The following is a 17122-nucleotide window of genomic DNA, read 5'->3' as shown; positions in this document are numbered from 1 at the left end:
TAGTAACCGCTACTACTAGCCCAGAATAGTTATAGATATTAACCGTTATATACGGAACTGCGATAGCTGCCGTAGATCTATAATTCCACAAGATAAGACCCTAGGACTATTAAAACCTCTCCTAATACCTAACCGCCCCTAGTAGTATATCTCTATAAACTTCTATAAGCTACTAATAGACCGCGACGGATATAATATAGTTATAATTCTAGTTAACCGCTTTAGTAAGCGCCCGTTTTTAATTCCCTATTATAAGAATATTAATGCTAAGGAGGTGGCCCGACTGTATATCCACTACGTCTACCGCATTTATGGACTACCAGATACTATTATATCCAATTACGGCCCATAATTTATATTGGCCTTTTGGAACGAGTTTACCTAGATCCTAGGTATTAGGCTAAAGCTCTCTATAGTATACTACCCCTAAATAGACGGCCAAACGGAGATTGTGAATTAATATTTAGATTAGAGACTTTAGCCTTTTATTAACTACTTCTAGGATAACTAGGGCGAACTACTACCCCTAATAAACTACGCCTAGGCAACCCTACCCTATAACTCTACGGGATTTGCACCTATCTAACTAGAAATAAGGTATTTACCCTAAATAAGCTTTAACTGGGATAGACCAGAAGGACCACGGACTATACGCGAGAAACTGTCTTATAAGGAAGCCTAGCAGTACGCTAAGCGCTTAGAGGAAACCTAAATAGTAGCCCGTATAAATCTAGAAAAGGCTTAGAAATTAATGGAATAGCAGGTAAATAAGTATAGGCGCGAACCTAACTTTACCGTAGGCGATATGGTCTAGGTTATAATAAAGAACTAGAAGACGGAACGGCCTAGCCGTAAGCTAGACTATTAGATGGCGGGACTATATAAGGTCCTTAAGAAGATAGGTAACTTGTATAAAGTAAAGCTCCTAGATTTAGTTAAGGTTTACCCTATTTTCTCGCTAGATAAGCTACGGAAAGCTATAAACAACCTATTGCCTAGACAAAAGAACGAACCTCCCCTACTGATTTAAGTTAATGGCGATAACGAATGGGAAATTAAAGAAGTACTAGCCTGTAAACTAGTAAGGAAAACGCTAAATTACCGCGTTAGTTAGAAAGGCTATGACCTAGATCCTACCTAGTACCCTATATAGAACTTTATTAGCAGTTCCTATAAGCTTTAAGAATTCTATAACCGCTACCCTAATAAACTAGGACCCCTAAAGTACCTAGATAAGTAGATAGAGTACTAGTATAGCGAAGACGACAAGCTACCGGAAGAATATAAAGATAAGAACGCCCTATAAGCATAATACGGACTATAAAGCCTAAGGGCAGGCTTTTGCGGAGGGGGGGGTAATGTTACGGCACTGGCAGAACTTAGCAGAACTTCGCGGTCACGTAACTAGAGGACCGCATAAAAGAACCCTACTTTAACCGGCGCTGCTCTTTTTCTCCTTTCCTTTCTTTAGCTTTAGATCCTCGTTTATAAACTACCAATCGTATAGGCTTGCGCGTCCCTCTTGCCGTACTCGTGCCTTGATTAACTAAGTCGCTAACACCTGGGAAGGATTTATGTATATAGGACTATAGCGCCATAGCCTAGAGGCTGCATGCGCAGTATTGTATGTAGTATAATACAATTGGATATAAAAAAAATAAAATAAAAAAAATAAAAAATAGGTAAGAAGCTAGGAACAGGCCCTAGATTAAGCCCATTACTATTACTAAATAAGGGAGAAAGGGTTAGATCCTTAAGACTATTAGCGTCCTTAATACAGGCTTTATATATACCTATATTGTCACCCTCTATAGCTAGGCCTATTTAGAACCACCGCTCCTTATAACGACTACATATCTCTATATATTTAGCCTATAGTATACTTCTAAACTTCTTAATTCACTCCCAATTGACGGCCAAAACGGGTAGTAGTGTAGCCGTAGTCGGAGTAGGCATAGGAGCTAGTTCTAGTAAGGACGCATTTAGACTATTTAGAGTGCCTCTTCTGCTATATAGAGCTTTATCTATAGTATATAGCGGAGGAGTAGGCGAGTGAGCTTTACCCCGCTAATTAAGAATACGGTACTCCCGTTATATTGCCTTAATTGTCTTTCGCCATTAAGCTAATTTAGGGGTATCTTAACTATTCTGGCCGTGAGGCAGGAAGGTGTTATTAGTATTATTTTTAAGTGGAGCAGTTCGCTAGCGCCTTATAGGACAATTCTCAGTAGTAGAACCTAACTCTATAAGAGCTCTCCGCTTAGAGGCCTATAAAAGTAAGCAGAAGTAGAAGTAATATATAGGGAAAACGCGCCTTTAACCGATATAACTGGCATAACTTTAAAATCTTCTTTAAAGGGCCGTCTTTAATAAAGTTAAGGTAGGGCTTATAGATATGGCACTTGCTATACTTAATTACAGTAGGATCTGCTATATTTATAGAGGTGTTAATAAAAAGGAAGGCATAATACTAAGATATTTTAACATTTATAATTGACTCAGCATGCTTAGACTAAGAAACCGATAAATATCCGCTGCGCGGATAATTGAATATCCGTAAGCTAACCTATTCGATCAATCTATCTGTTTCTTAGTCTAAGCTACTTTAGCAAGCTTTTGGAAGCCGAGCTGGTTTGTTTATATAAGGCAAACCATTAACTTTAATGAAATTAATATAAGTAACCGCCACGTCTATTATCCTATTAATACCTATATTAGAATTACCTTAATCAGCTCTTTAATCGATGGATTTTCTAGAACTAACTGCCAGCCATGGGCGCATCTAAAAGGCGTTGAAGAAACCCTTTATTTTATCTAGCAGGAGCTAGTTTTCTTAAGCTTTTAATAATAAACTACCCTCTCTATTAACTAATACCGCTAGAGGATTAAGAGATATAGTAGATATAGTGCCCGAGGGTATTAGCCGTCTTGTCCTACCCCTATTATCTCCCCTATTGTCTCCCCTATCGTCTCCCCTATTGCTATCCGCAGCTTAATAGCGGTCCTTAATAGCCTACTTACTACTGCCAAACTACATAGATCCCTAAGAGGATGAAGAAGTAGGAGTTAATAAAATACCCGCAATATCCGCAATATCCGCTGAGAAGATATCCGCTGCAGAGAAGGTCTAAGTAATTATTGACCGTCTTAGGCTATGGCGGATGTCTATAGGAGACCTAGCGCTTAAATAGATTATAATAGGTAAAGGTTTATATAAGGTACTAAAGAAAAAAAGAGTAAGGGAGCTCCTTAATAAACTCCTAGAGGATGCTGATATTCTAGATATCTATACTAAAGAGATAGAGAAGCGCGGCATAGTGGGTGCTAGTGTTGCTCTTACTATCTAGGGAGAGCTTAAAGAGCTAAGGGAGAAAGAGTTACTATTTAGCAGCTTTAACTAATATGCGGATATTAAGCAGCTTAACCTTAGGCAGTACTATTAAGCCGTAAAGACTTACGCACCTATAATAGAGCATATAATTACAGCATATTAAGAGGGTTAACGTAAATGTTCTCCGTATAAAGGCCGTGCGGTTTTAATAGCTTCTACGCTTATATTTAGCCTTTTATAAAACTCCGTAAACTATATCCTACGGCTGTTAGGGATGTATCTTTAAGCTAACGGCGTTAAGCGCCGCGTGCTTTCTGTGCTCTATAGGCTTAGATTAATTAATAGTTATACTACTTTAAACCGGCAGAAGGAGCGGATAGCCCAGGAATTAAGGTTTAGCCTATAATCTCCGCGGTGTAGGTATATACTAACCTATATATAGGTAAAAATCCGCTTAATAGGTGTAGCTTCTAATACTATTATTATCTATAATAACTTTAACTACCTCTAATAAGTTTAGCATTAAATACTTAGGGATACTAGGATGTTCTATTCGCGTATAACTGGCAAGCTTGTCTTTAGTATAAGTATACCTAATAATGGGCTTTAATAGAGTATGCTTTATGCGGATATTCTAATTAAGTTCTTAGATATTGTAGAGGCTCTAGGTAATTTATAAGACGAGATATAGAAGTAGATCTTAACAGCTTTAATTTATAAAGCTATTATAGAGGCGTACCTAGGCCTTAATATATTACTTAGTAAAAACCCACGGTTTAAACATCTATGTATGCCTTCTATTAATGTAATACCTGCTGCGTGGACGTCTAGGTTTAACCTAGGACCTATTATAACTAGAGAGGCTTCTATATCTAAAACCTATAAGGTACTAGATAACATTTTTCTCCATTAAATAAATCTATAACGCACTGATAAAGTATTTAAGGAGTAACTGTTTCTAATCTATAGTGATTAAAAGATCGTAAAGCTTATTCGGTTATATTAGGGAGAACGTACTAAGTTAATATCCGCCTATAATAGCCTGTGTTGGGCTCTGCCTATTCTAGCTCTTTAGTACCTAAAGCTAAACTACCTATATATAGTTATACGGTATTACTATAGTGGCAAGCAATTAGCCTAAGAGTACTCTACGCTGTACACCTATATAAACCACTTAGGTTAAAGAAATATCCTAGCCGAGCGCGCGCCGTTTTATTATATAGAGGAGCTAATTCTCTATAGCTTCGACGCTTATATTATAGCGTTGCTCCATACTTAGATTAAGGAGTCTTATAATACTAAGTCGCCTATAGATATTAAGCAGTACCTTAAAAGCCTATCTCCGCAACGTCTATTAGCAGTGGTTAAAGATATCCGCATAGTGGTTTTTGGTTAGGAAGTTTCTTGGGCGGCTAACTATGTTAGCTAGCCTACGGAACTATAGTAAAAGGGTTACCTTAAATAGGCTGGTAGTGCTGTATCCTTATAAATACTTCCTAAGCCTGCTGATGTAGAGTTTCTAATATATATCCGCTTTTTATAACTGGTAGAGACGTATAAGGTCCTTAAGCACGCTATTAAGCTTGCGGATATTGGCCTGCTTAGCTATATGCTCCCCTGTATTTATATTTATTTTATAGGTAGTCAAAATAAGAACTATCTACTAGAGATATTACGTTTTTTTAGTTAACTTTAATAGATGCTTGTTCCCCTAAGCTCTAGTAAGCTATCCTAGTAAATAGTCTAGTGAATATCCGCGGCGAATAGGATAGTTACTATTTGATAGATCTTAATAACGAGCTACTTAATAGGGAGCTAAAGCAGCTTATGTATACTTATGGTAATTTAACATTTAACCTAAACTTACTTTTCTGCTGGAGTATTTATATAACTAATTATATAGGGCCACTACGTGTAAAGTTTAAGATTATATTTGGCGAACGGATGTCTACTTAATATACTATTAAATCTCCTGCAGCGGATATTTAATTGCTTGCTAATGCAATTGCCGAAGGTTCTATTATCCGCCGTTAGGCATAGTAAGTAAAGATAGAAGCGCCGCCTTTACTATAACTAGGTATTAAACGACTTAATTAATCTGCCCTTAATAAGTTTAATTTATAGCTAGGCGGTGATCTTTCCGCCGTGTTTAATGAGCTTAATCTCTATAACGATAATAATAAGCTAGATGGCTTTATACTCCCTACCGACTTTGCTTAAATCTAGCTTTAACCTACGTATAAGTTGCTTAATAAGTAATATAAGATATTAGCTATAAGCTATTACTATAACCGTTTAATATCCGCTATAGTTAGTAGCACTAGTACATATTTCTAAGTAATTAATATTATTAATTAATTAATCTATTTAGTTCCTGGGCCGCGCTTGTTAGGGGTATAGGGTATAAGGGGAAAGGGGGGCGTTATTCTAATAGATATTAGCTACTATAGTTGCAATATCTGCTTGGCGGATATAAGGTAAACTTACCTAGTATTAGCTAACCCCGCCTGATATTAACTAACCTTACCTAATATTAGCCCGCTATATACTAATTAGCATTGCCGTTAATTTCCTATAGTGCTCTTTACATATATTTACCTCTGTTTAATCGCGCTAACTACCTTTATAATACTAATAAAGACGTATTTAACTGGCGGGTTGCTAGCGGTATAGATATATCTAATAGCTGGTATAAGGGTAATAATAGAGGAGTAGGAGCTGGAGACCCAAGAGTTAGTGAAGGTATAGGTATATCCTCTTTTTAAGTTATTAGCAAGAGGTTTATAGCTGACTGTTAACTAGCCTACGATATATTAGCGCTATAGTAAGGCGCTAATTACTATGGCGCTGATATTTTAAATCTCCTATCTAAAACCTGCGAAGCCCGTATAAGAGCCTATAATAAGCGCTTATTTATAGTAGCGTGCTGCTCTAATACTTAGGAAAACCGCTCTAACATCTTATATAATTAACCTAGAAGAACCTAAAAGTTGCCCTATTTCTTTTTATTTCTGCTTTCGTTCCTTATCTACTAAAAGCTTAATAAGGGACGGAAGTTCCTTACTAAGGATATTAGGATCCCACTTAGGTATTACTTGCCTTAATAATGCTATATCTGGAACTTACCCTATATTATAGAGGCGATAAAGCTGCTTATCTAGTATAATATAATTAACTATAGGCGTTTATAATATATTCTAATACCTAGCCTCCGCCCATTATATAAACCACTTTTGTATATTGCTTAATATAGGCTCCCGGCAGGTTTTTGTAATATCCGCACTATAGCTAGTATGGATATTATACTCGCAATCTATAAATATTACTAGGTTGCAGTTACTATAACATAAGTCTTTACTAATAGTAGACTGTAGGTCTCTATAGTGTATAAGTTATATTACTTGTAAGTATACCTAATCTTTATTAACTAGCCGCTATAGGGTAAACGGCAGTTTACTATATAACTGCGTATTAGTTAACCGCTTCTTTAGGCGTAGGGTCGGTATAATAAGCTCTTTAGGTAGGCGTACTGTAGAACCACTAGGGCTTAACCTACGCCCACTTCTTATATCTACCAACTACTTAGTACTAACTAACGCTATAGATAAAGTATCGCCCGCAATATCCGCAGTCTCTGCGTTTTGTCGCCTATGGATATTATTATATAGCGCGCTTACGCGAAGATCGCCTATATACTAAGGTTGTGTATGCTTAAAACCACCTAATTTATTATAAGGACCCCGCCAGCGGCTCTTAACTATAAAGATTACTTTGCCTAAAAGGCCTTCTCCTCGGCCTGCCTAGCTAAACCGCTATGCTAGTATATTATAGGATTTATAGTAAGGCATTCTATATTAGATTAAACGGTAAATATCTGGGATATCTATACTGTGTGCTACTATATCTAATATAACGAAAATTCGAATTCGAGACGTTAGGCGCGCGTATTTGGCGTATAAGCAGTCTTTATTAATATCCGCAAGCGTTACATAGTAGCTCTGTACCACTTCTCTAGTAATAGCAGTATCGTAGCCGCAATAGATTAACTAGCTGCGAATAGTATTACGATAGGCAGCTATCCACTCCTTAGAATTAAAGAAGATAATTGTCTTTGGAATTAGCTAAAGTTAATTAAACTGTTAGCGGTATATCTGCTATGTGGATATTAAGTAGCTTCTTAATTGCTCGCCTTCTTCTTAGTTACTATTACTAGTAGTATATAAATATACTGGAGTAGCAGCAATAGTAAAGTAAAGAGCTTAAAAGTCCTTCTTCTCTAGCGCGGTTATAACCCTTTATATAATCTTTAGCTCCGGCCGATTAATTAGGGTTTTAATAACTTATATATTAGGTTTAAACCTAGCTAGCTTATATATAGTCCGAAACATAGATAGGTCTAGTGTTACGGTATATGCAAACTAAGGCTTATTAACTAAAACTAAACGTACTTTAAAGAGTTATATATACGCTATACGGAAGGTCTCTCCCTAATTAGTAAGTAGGTGTACTTTATTAACCACTATAAGGGTAATATAGGAACGAAATATTAGGTTTATTAGAACCTTATACAGCTTATTACTAACTAAAAGCTCTAGGGAGATAAGGATATATATATAGCTGCCCATGCGGATATCCTTAATTAGCTTAGCAGATATTATTTTCTTTTATATATAAATAGGTTAAATATAAGGTAGCTTTATAATCTTTTTTACTTACTCTAACCTAATTGCGTTAAGTGGAAGAATAATAATAATAACTGCATTAGGTACAAGATATGGTAGTGCTTATATTATTATACTCTTGCTAAAAGACGTCTTTGCTATAAATATAAGATCTTACCGCTTAAATATTAGCACCCTTAGGGCCTTAAGCTACTCTGTATAACCGCGGTATAGATATATCTCCGTAATAGCTTTATCTAGCTTGCTTATTTAAAGTTTATAAAAGCTGCTTATAAGCTAAGGTAGCTCCCTCTATAGGCTATATAGCCGTAGAGACCGCTAAGAATCTATTTTAATATAATCCCTAGCCTATTACATATTGCTAGCTTATTAATCTGCTTAACTAGCTTATAGTTTATAACCTCTTTACTTTATTTACTTTAATAGAGGTATTAGTAGATAGCGCTTAAAAGCAGTAAAGAGAGAATAGAGGGTTAGATAAAGGCAGGGAGGACTTAAATATATTATAATAGATAGATCTTAATAGGTTTTAATTATTAGATTATAGATATAATAGATAGAGAGTAGGTGGTTAAGATTAACGCGTTATTAGTGCGGATATTACTAATTGTTTACTTTAGCAAACCGCGTTATGGCTATTTTAAAATTAATATTAGGAATAGAAAGGCGGGGAGACTTCTTATATAGACTATTTAATTCGCCGGAGCCTAGTATATAATTAATGGATTTTTTAAGCTGCCTAAACTTGTTATAAGAATAAGAAGTGAATATCCGTAATATTAGCTATGCGGATATCGCGACGTGCTTTATAAATGTCGGCTAAAGTGTCTTAGACCACACAGGGACAGATGGCCTAAACTGGTTTAGTGCCATCGGGCCGGATTTATCCGGCGTCCTATGTGGTCTGAGTATACTAAGACAACATTTATAATATTTTGATATTTGTCACGTGGATTCTGCTACAACTTACCGCGCGCACTTTTTTCTAACTAATTAGAAGCTAGCTTGGCGGAGTTTGAATTCTAGGACCCGAAAATATAGACTACTTGTACCTTGGGTTAATAAATCATCGTAAGATGAAAGACAATGATGAATAAATCCTCATAGCTACATTTCCTTTAAATCCATCGATATTCTAGTTAGCGACTAAAAATTTAGAGTAAACCTATTCAGACCTCCAATCATTAATCACTCTGGTCTTTGTTTTTATTTAAGCACTCTTCCACGTTTCAAATCTCACTACCCGAGTCCTCTACTAAATCTCTTATACCTTCACATCGAAAACCTATCACTATGTCCACTCTCCCAACCCACTCCAAATCCCTCACCCGCCACCCTCCATCCCCAACCCTCTCGCTAACCTCCCTCCCGCTCCCCTCCGCATCACCCCCCTACCACCTCATCCGCACGCACGCCACGACCCTCACATCCGGCGAGCTCACCTGGCCCGAGCCGCTCTCACTCCCAACCTCAATCCCCGGCTTCGACCTCGCCGGTACTGTTGTCGTCGCTCCGCCGGATTCTCCCTTCCAGCCCGGCGAGAAAGTCTACGCCCTCACGTCTTTCAGCCGCCAGGGCAACGCGCGTGAGTACAGCGTTGCGCTGACAGAGGAGCTGGCGACGATGCCGAGAGGCGTTACGTGGGAGGAGGCCGCGAGCGTGCCGCTGAGCGCGCTAAGTGCGTGGCAGGCGCTGTTTGTGCATGCGGGCCTGAGTGCACCGGGGAAGGAGGGAGGGGAGAGTGCGGGGAGGAAGAGGGTGCTGGTGACGGCGGCGGCGGGTGGAGTTGGAGTTTGGGCTGTACAGCTTGCGAGGGCGGCGGGGGCGGAGGTGGTTGGAACGTGCGGAGCTGCAAATGGGGAGTTCGTGAGGGGATTAGGGGCGGATGAGGTGTTGGATTATAAGGTTACGGATTTGAAGGAGTGGGTGGGGGCTGAAGAGGGGCGGAGATTCGATGTTACGTTAGATTGTGTTGGCGGGAAGACGCTTGAGGATGCATGGACATGCGTTAAGGATGGGGGGGTGGTGATCAGTGTTGCGCAGCCACCGGAAACGATGAAGCCAACTGAAGGTATCCGGACGGATGTGAGAAGCGTGTGGTTTATTGTTGAGTCCAACGGACAGCAGCTGGGGGAAATTAAGAGGTTGGTTGAGGATGGGAAATGTAAAGGTGTTGTTGATAGCGTGTGGGAAATTGAGAATTGGGAGAAAGCGCTTGAGAGACTTAAGGGAGGACACACGCGTGGGAAGGTGGTATTGAAGTTGGCAGAGTGATGGAATGCAGGCCTACTAAGCCTAAATTTTTTTTAAAAAAAAATATAAACCTACAAGATAGGTTAATACTAAAAGTATTATATAATACGAATTGGTGCCCGTCGAGTTCCTTAACGAGGTTTTGCGCAAGGCCTAGTAGAGCTTTCGTATCAGACCTCAAGGGGGAGACTCCCTTGAATACCCCCTTCCCCCCAACTGTGGGCCAATACATTGCTTAGGCAGAGCTCCGTGCACAACTCTCTCGCCCATAAGCTTCGTCCGCAAAGCTCTACGCAAAGTTCTCTGCCCCTATGCAGGTGCAGAGCTTTCAATTGCTCCTCCTCCACAATTACAGCCCCTAGAGCTCTGCAAGTTGGATGCATCGTATGCGGGTGGAGTCCTCTAGAAAATTAGAGTAGATTGGTAATATCTGCGTATATAAAAATTATTAGTATATAGATAGGTAAAGAACTCAAGAGCTTCTTACGTACTTTACTAGAAACAAAAGGGTTGTATTATATTATTGGGATTTATTAAAAGTAAATAGAGAATTTATATATTTTTAGTTGTAAATACAGCCTAAAGCTAGTATTAGGGGCTTGTATTAAAGTTATCTATGATATTAATAAAGTTATATATATACTAAAGGAAGAGGTATAGGTATATAATCTAGATACGGTAATAGATAACTAGGTAGCTAAATAGGGTAAATAGGTAGTGAGCAGGAAGGAGGGTAAAACTGTAGCAATAATCTATTAACGAACAGCCTAGAGTATAACCGTTTTATTTTCCAACCCTGACACAATTTTCTAGAGGGCGAGAATACCACTGCCCAAACTCAATATGTATGGCCCTTAAGAGTGTGTCGCGCTGCGCCCGTCTTTGCATTCCAGATCCTGATAGTTTTATCATCCGACCCGGATGCAACTAGCTGGCCGTCTGGCGAGAATGCCACCGTCCGAACCCAACTTGTGTGGCCCTCAAGTGTGTGCCGCGCTGCACCTGTCTTCGCGTCCCAGAGCCTAATAGTTTTGTCTCCCGACCCGGATGCAACTAGTTGGCCGTCTAGCGAGAATGCCACCGTCCGAACCCAACTTGTGTGGCCCTCAAGCGTGTGCCGCGCTGCACCTGTCTTCGCGTCCCAGAGCCTAATAGTTTTGTCTCCCGACCCGGATGCAACTAGTTGGCCGTCTGGCGAGAATGCCACCGTCCAAACCGAATTTGTGTGGCCCTCAAGCGTGTGTCGCGCTGCACCTGTCTTCCGCGTCCCAGAGCCCAATAGTTTCGTCATCCGACCCGGATGCAACTAGTTGGCCGTCTGGCGAGAATGCCACCGCCAGAACCCAACTTGTGTGGCCCTCAAGCATGTGCCGCGCTGCACCTGTCTTCGCGTCCCAGAGCCTAATAGTTGTATCATCCGACCCGGATGCAACTAGTTGGCCGTCTAGCGAGAATGCCACCGTCCGAACCCAACTTGTGTGGCCCTCAAGCGTGTGCCGCGCTGCACCTGTCTTCGCGTCCCAGAGCCTAATAGTTTTGTCTCCCGACCGGATGCAACTAGTTGGCCGTCTGGCGAGAATGCCACCGTCCAAACCGAATTTGTGTGGCCCTCAAGCGTGTGTCGCGCTGCACCTGTCTTCGCGGTCCCAGAGCCCAATAGTTTCGTCATCCGACCCGGATGCAACTAGTTGGCCGTCTGGCGAGAATGCCACCGTCCGAACCCAATCCGTATGGCCCTTAAGCGTGTGTCGTGCTGCGCCTGTTTTTATATCCCAGAGCCTAACAGTTGTATCACCCGACCCGGACGCGACTAGTTGGCTATCTAGCGAGAATGTTACCGCTACTACTACACCCATATGGCCCTTAAATGTGTGGAGATTGGGGCCGGCGCCTACATCGATTAAATATTTGACGACTTGGTCGTGGCCATGACGCAGAGCGGCTTCCAACGCGCTGCCTAGATATTCTGCAGTTATATTAACGGGAGTGCCCGCCTTCAGCAGCAGCAACTGAACGACCTCCAAGTATCCTTTCGAGGATGCCNCATGCAACGCGTCGCTGTATTGTTCATTGACTTTTGGCATTATCTTCAGTAAAGACGCGACAATCTCGGTGTCACCCGTTGTTGCTGCTGCAGGCAGGGGTAGTGTAGCTCGCTGACCAACGTGGTCGAAGAGCGGAAGGTTAAAGATATCAGGTCTCACGATTCCTTGCTGGCTAATTGTAATGGATAGGAGAGAATAATGGCTATTGATAATAGACCATCCGTAGAGCTGAAAGATGTGGGAGTCCAGCGAGTGGTAACCCCGCTGCGACCAGGGATAAATATCCCAGGATCGATCATTAAGAAGCGCTAAATTCTTGAATGATGACCAGTGGCGAGATGCAGGAGAAAGGTTTGGAGTTAGCAACATCCAGTTGGTTTTCGCGTAAGAAAGAAACCCTGTTTCTTTCGTCACAGCAGCGTCCCATGAAATGGGCTTAGGAAACCGGATAGAAACTGGCTTATGACGTCCAGAACGGGTGACAAAGAGAGACTTAAAGATTCCTGGAGCAATTACAGAGCCGATGGTGGATGCGTAGCTTCTGGGGATCGGGAGAGTTTCAATAGATTTCCTGGAAGACTCTGCGTGATCAATAAGCTGTTTTACTGGTCTGTGCCTATACAGGTGAGTAACACAGAGTTCACCCAGCTCCACCTGTGAAATCCTATATGCAGATTCTGCTCCAAGGGGGAATAGGAATTGACGGACGGAATGATGTGCTAGAAGGACAAATTCCTCGGTGCCATCCTTCTCCAGAAATGCCAAGCTTGCACAGCAGGTCATAATCTCTTCCTTATGAATAAGGTCCTGTCCTAATTCACCAGTCTCTGGATTCACCGCAAGTGCTTCTTGAAGTTGGATAACCTTGAAGGGTTCTAAGGAGACACATATCCATTTAAGAATACGGTCTGCTAGAGATTTCCGCTTACTATTCCGGTTTACTTTTACTAGGCATTGTTCGTATGTTTCGTTGAGGTCCTTTGGTAGCATTTTCAGGGTTTTATATACCACTTCGTCCGTTGAATCTTCTCCAGTGCAATCCTCCCATAACATCTTTATCTGGTACTGGGCCCATAGGAACCTAGAATGGTGAGTAAAATTAAAAGCTGCTTTACGTTTGTAACTTACATTCCATCAGCTTTGTTTTGTATTTCATACCTAATATTGTTAAGTACAGCTTCGTTGCTAGAAATTGAACGATCTTGTTGCCTTCTCTTAATCTCACTGTCCACGAAAACTTCCAGATCTGCCTTGGTATCTTTAGCAGTGATCCAGATACGATTAGCACCAGGTATTCCTTGTAAGACGTTGACCTCCTCGCGACAACATATAAATACCCTACATAAACGCGGTTCGAGAAGCTGTCGGAGTCCCCATAGAATTTGTAGGGCTTCTTGTCGGCTACATTCATCGACTCCATCAACGAGAAATGTAGCACCTGTTGCCTCGACCATCCTGGTAAGGGGGATCAGTACCTCAACAACTAGTTCTTGGACATCAGGGCGACGTCTTTTAGGCCCATAAAACTCTAGGATCCGAGTGATAACAGTGGACGGACAGGCTTTGTTACTTCGCTCCATGTACACAAGCAGTTGCTTCGTGTAGCTTTCAAACAGAGCACGTGCAGTAAGGTGTCGCCGGAACGAATAGTCGTATATAAACTGGAATACCGGTCTGCTGACACTCCGCGCGTTTTCAACAGTTGCTTCAATAACTGTTGTCCTTAGAAAACATTAGCAATATGTATAGGTAAGGAATGTGAGCTATACATTGTAATGCTTTTACCACAGCCAACTGCCCATGTAGGATATTAGTATTTGATTGAATCGGAAACAAACTTGTGTCTTAACTCACCTATACCAGAAAGCCACAAGCACTGTGGTCCTTTACCACCAAGCCAAGCCAAAAAATCGGAATGCTTCAGTATCCAACCGGTAGTATTCTCAAGTTTGCGATTCCTCCGCCACCGATAGGCTCTCTGATAATCATAATCCGATAACCGTTCAAACAGGCCATCTGCAGCGATCTCTACCAAAGTCATCTTAGTAGTTTATTATTAAGACGGCAGGAAGGAACTTACTGCTCTGGGACAGGAGCATCCGCCACTCAGGCCGTTCGATAATGTTTGGGAGGGTTAAAGGAGACATGAAGTCTATAGCTCGAAGTGCAATATGCCCTGCATGCAAGAAGTATATCAGCATGTATAAAACTAAATATGCTACCACGTACGAAGAACTTTCTAACCCTCACTAACCATTCTTGCCTTCGATGGTCTCATCTATAGTTGGTGTGATCACCACCTCCGCCGGCGGTATGACCGACGAGAGTTCCTTCGCATACGCAGCCGCCGTACCTGCTGCATATGCCTGCCACTTCTTGTTCTTATGTGAGTCGGCGTAGTCGCAGATACCCCGAATGACAAGGCATGGAAAGCTGTTCATTAAGCCCGCCGCCTCCATCTCAAAGCATAGCACACCGCCGAACTCCGCGCTAACTCTGTCCCTTATAGCGCCGTCTCTCATAACTTGATTACCTGAAGCTATCGTGCCATAGTGAACCACAATCTCTTGGCTCCCACGCGGCTGCCGCTCTATCACCCTGTCTTTGCTGCATGAGTTACATGTGGCTCCTCCCGTATGGTCGTAGCTAGCTTCAAATAAGACATCAGATCCGGCATTATCGCATGCAAATACCGACAGGTCACTAAGACTGGAAATGTATTCAGAGAGCCTGCTTCTTCCTATCAAGTGGTTGGCTTGTATCTTTGAAACTGCGTTCAGCAGGATCATCGGCGGAGTGTTAAGGGTGCCCGTTCGCTCAATTCCGCTTGGAGTAGTCTTCCCAGAGTCATATTGTACCACTCCACCATGTGCCTTATGTGGCCGGCTAATAACCACGTCCCCTAACCGTATGTCTGCCTCTGCGCTGGGGACGCCGCCACCGATGCCTACCATGAGACCGAATCGAATAGACCTGAAAGTTGACTTCATCTGGATAGCGACAGCAGCGGCGGAGTTCGTTCCCATTTGGCCTGCCGGCAGGCACGCGATAACAACGTTATGCTCGCCGATTTGGCCGAGTGTGTACAGGTTGGTGTCATTGGCGTTTTGACCAAGGGGTTCATGTTCTTCATCGAGCATCACCTGTGCGGCAGCAAGCTCGACCGGGAGGGCACAAACCCACCCTACACCGTAGTCTTCATGGCGAAACCTGCGCCTCGCCATCTAGTCGCATCCGTAGGAGGTGTGGTCGTAAAGGGTGTTAACAGTGTAGCTCCGAGGTTTTCAATGGTCGCAGACCACCATCGAAGTGACACTACCCCGCGGCAGGCAGCATGTCAGCGCTACTTTGTCGCGTGGCTGAGCCTCACTAAACAGCTTTACGAAGTGGCTGCTGGCCAACAGATACCGCATGTTTTGGCCGCCTGGCTGTGGTTGGGCATGCACCGAGAGCTGTGCGTTGCGATAGGCCAAGGGGTGGGCGTGGCCGGAATTTTGAAAACGCCAAACGCCGTGCGCCCACCCAAGTTCGTATGAGACATCTACATGAATTCAAACACTCCCGGTTATCCAAGAGCGATAGGTGTCTGCAAGCCCAAAGTGAGAACAAATGGTGTATTGAACTTCATTAGGCTCGATCATCGTGCATTGGCTTCATTTCATTTGCCTCTCGTCAAAATTTCGATAACTACAACTTCAAATAGAAGCCGCGCTCTGCAAAGTTTAAATTATTAGGTTTCGCCTAGCTAGGATTGTCGAAATTGACTTTTGCACAGCTGCACAGAGCCCCACCAAGTTGTAACATTATAACTTACGAAACCCCAGACTTCTCTAAGGCTTCTCTAAGACCCAAGTCCACCACCCACTCGTCGATATTCAGTTCCTGTAAATACTGTGTACCAAGAATTTCAACGAGGGGCCTAGACGAGTTTCAGCACCTCGTTCACGCTAGTCGGGCCTTGTTTCGAAATACTTCGGAGTAAATAAACACCTTTGCATCCCCGACCAAATGCGAAGGGATCCTCCAAACTAGGGAATTTTCTGCTTTCTCATCAAATGCATCACCATTCAGCAATCTAATCATGCTCTCGGTGCATCCCGCATCATCCATAGATACGATGACGGAGATTGTACCTAAAGAAATGCCATGCAAACACCCAGATTTTGAAACAAAGATTACAAACATCTAGTCACAACGGCCCTTGGTGAAGATTTCCACTGGAGATTTAATTTCTTTCTTTATACTCCCAGCAGTATCTCGGCTTTGCATTGTTATTGCGGCGTGGGTGCTTGGGTATACTCGCTTGGATAGGAGGTCCAACTCCACAGAGTTTACCTCAATCTTCTCACAAGCACCGAATTTTCTTGAGTATAAACATATCTCTTTGTATATTTCTCTCTGTTGTCTTCTCCACAGCAATTTGTCCAATACGACGGTATCCAAGTGCTCTATCGCCCAACATTATCGACAATGGGCTGCCAGAGGCTTAATCTTTCGTCTTCTAGAAGATTTGGCATACTACATCTGCGAAGGCCTACCCAGCGGATGGAGATTCGAATATCTCTGCTACGTTATCCCGTCATATTTTCTAAGGGGTGTAGTTTGGAAGGCTAACAGGCAGCGCTAGCTGCTGATATAAGCAATTAGTCAGCGTTAAGATTATAGCAATTAGTTAGCGTAGATATATACAGCAAACTAATAGCTTACTATATAGGTAATAAAGAAATATTAATTTAGTAACATTCTAAAGCTTTTAGTAGGCTTTTTAGTAGAAGTTAAAGATCTTTAGCTAAGATTTAGTTAAGAAGCCC

General features: G+C 42.0%; 3 protein-coding genes across 3 annotated transcripts; 1 reads left to right on the top strand and 2 right to left on the bottom strand.

Moving 5' to 3' along the window:
- The first annotated feature begins 9106 nt into the window (after window positions 1-9106).
- On the top strand, window positions 9107-10299 carry K441DRAFT_651803 (alcohol dehydrogenase). The gene has a single exon (XM_067647254.1). It carries the CDS (start codon window positions 9307-9309, stop codon window positions 10285-10287), a length of 981 nt encoding a protein of 326 aa, XP_067509161.1. The 5' UTR covers window positions 9107-9306; the 3' UTR covers window positions 10288-10299.
- Window positions 10300-10857: 558 nt separating this feature from the next.
- On the bottom strand, window positions 10858-12122 carry K441DRAFT_683947 (WD40 repeat-like protein; the record flags this gene model as incomplete). The annotated part of the gene is made up of 4 exons (XM_067651739.1): window positions 10858-10880; window positions 11269-11497; window positions 11574-11823; window positions 11899-12122. The coding sequence occupies 4 exons, from the start codon at window positions 12120-12122 to the stop codon at window positions 10858-10860; spliced, it is 726 nt and encodes a 241-aa protein (XP_067509160.1).
- Window positions 12123-13435: 1313 nt separating this feature from the next.
- Window positions 13436-15535, bottom strand: K441DRAFT_536641 (putative kinesin; the record flags this gene model as incomplete). Its single annotated transcript, XM_067642428.1, has 4 exons — window positions 13436-14033; window positions 14081-14105; window positions 14392-14463; window positions 14566-15535. The coding sequence occupies 4 exons, from the start codon at window positions 15533-15535 to the stop codon at window positions 13436-13438; spliced, it is 1665 nt and encodes a 554-aa protein (XP_067509159.1).
- Window positions 15536-17122: the final 1587 nt, after the last annotated feature.

This window comes from Cenococcum geophilum (assembly GCF_001692895.1).
Source record: "Cenococcum geophilum 1.58 unplaced genomic scaffold K441scaffold_3, whole genome shotgun sequence".
NCBI lineage: Eukaryota > Fungi > Ascomycota > Dothideomycetes > Gloniales > Gloniaceae > Cenococcum > Cenococcum geophilum.
Note: the sequence above shows the minus strand (reverse complement) of the source record. Positions and strands in the feature narration are given on the sequence as shown.

What these genes read in the sequence shown, in the direction of transcription:
- K441DRAFT_651803 (XM_067647254.1), top strand. Translation starts at nt 9,307, where the DNA reads ATGTCCACTCTCCCAACCCACTCCAAATCCCTCACCCGCCACCCTCCA.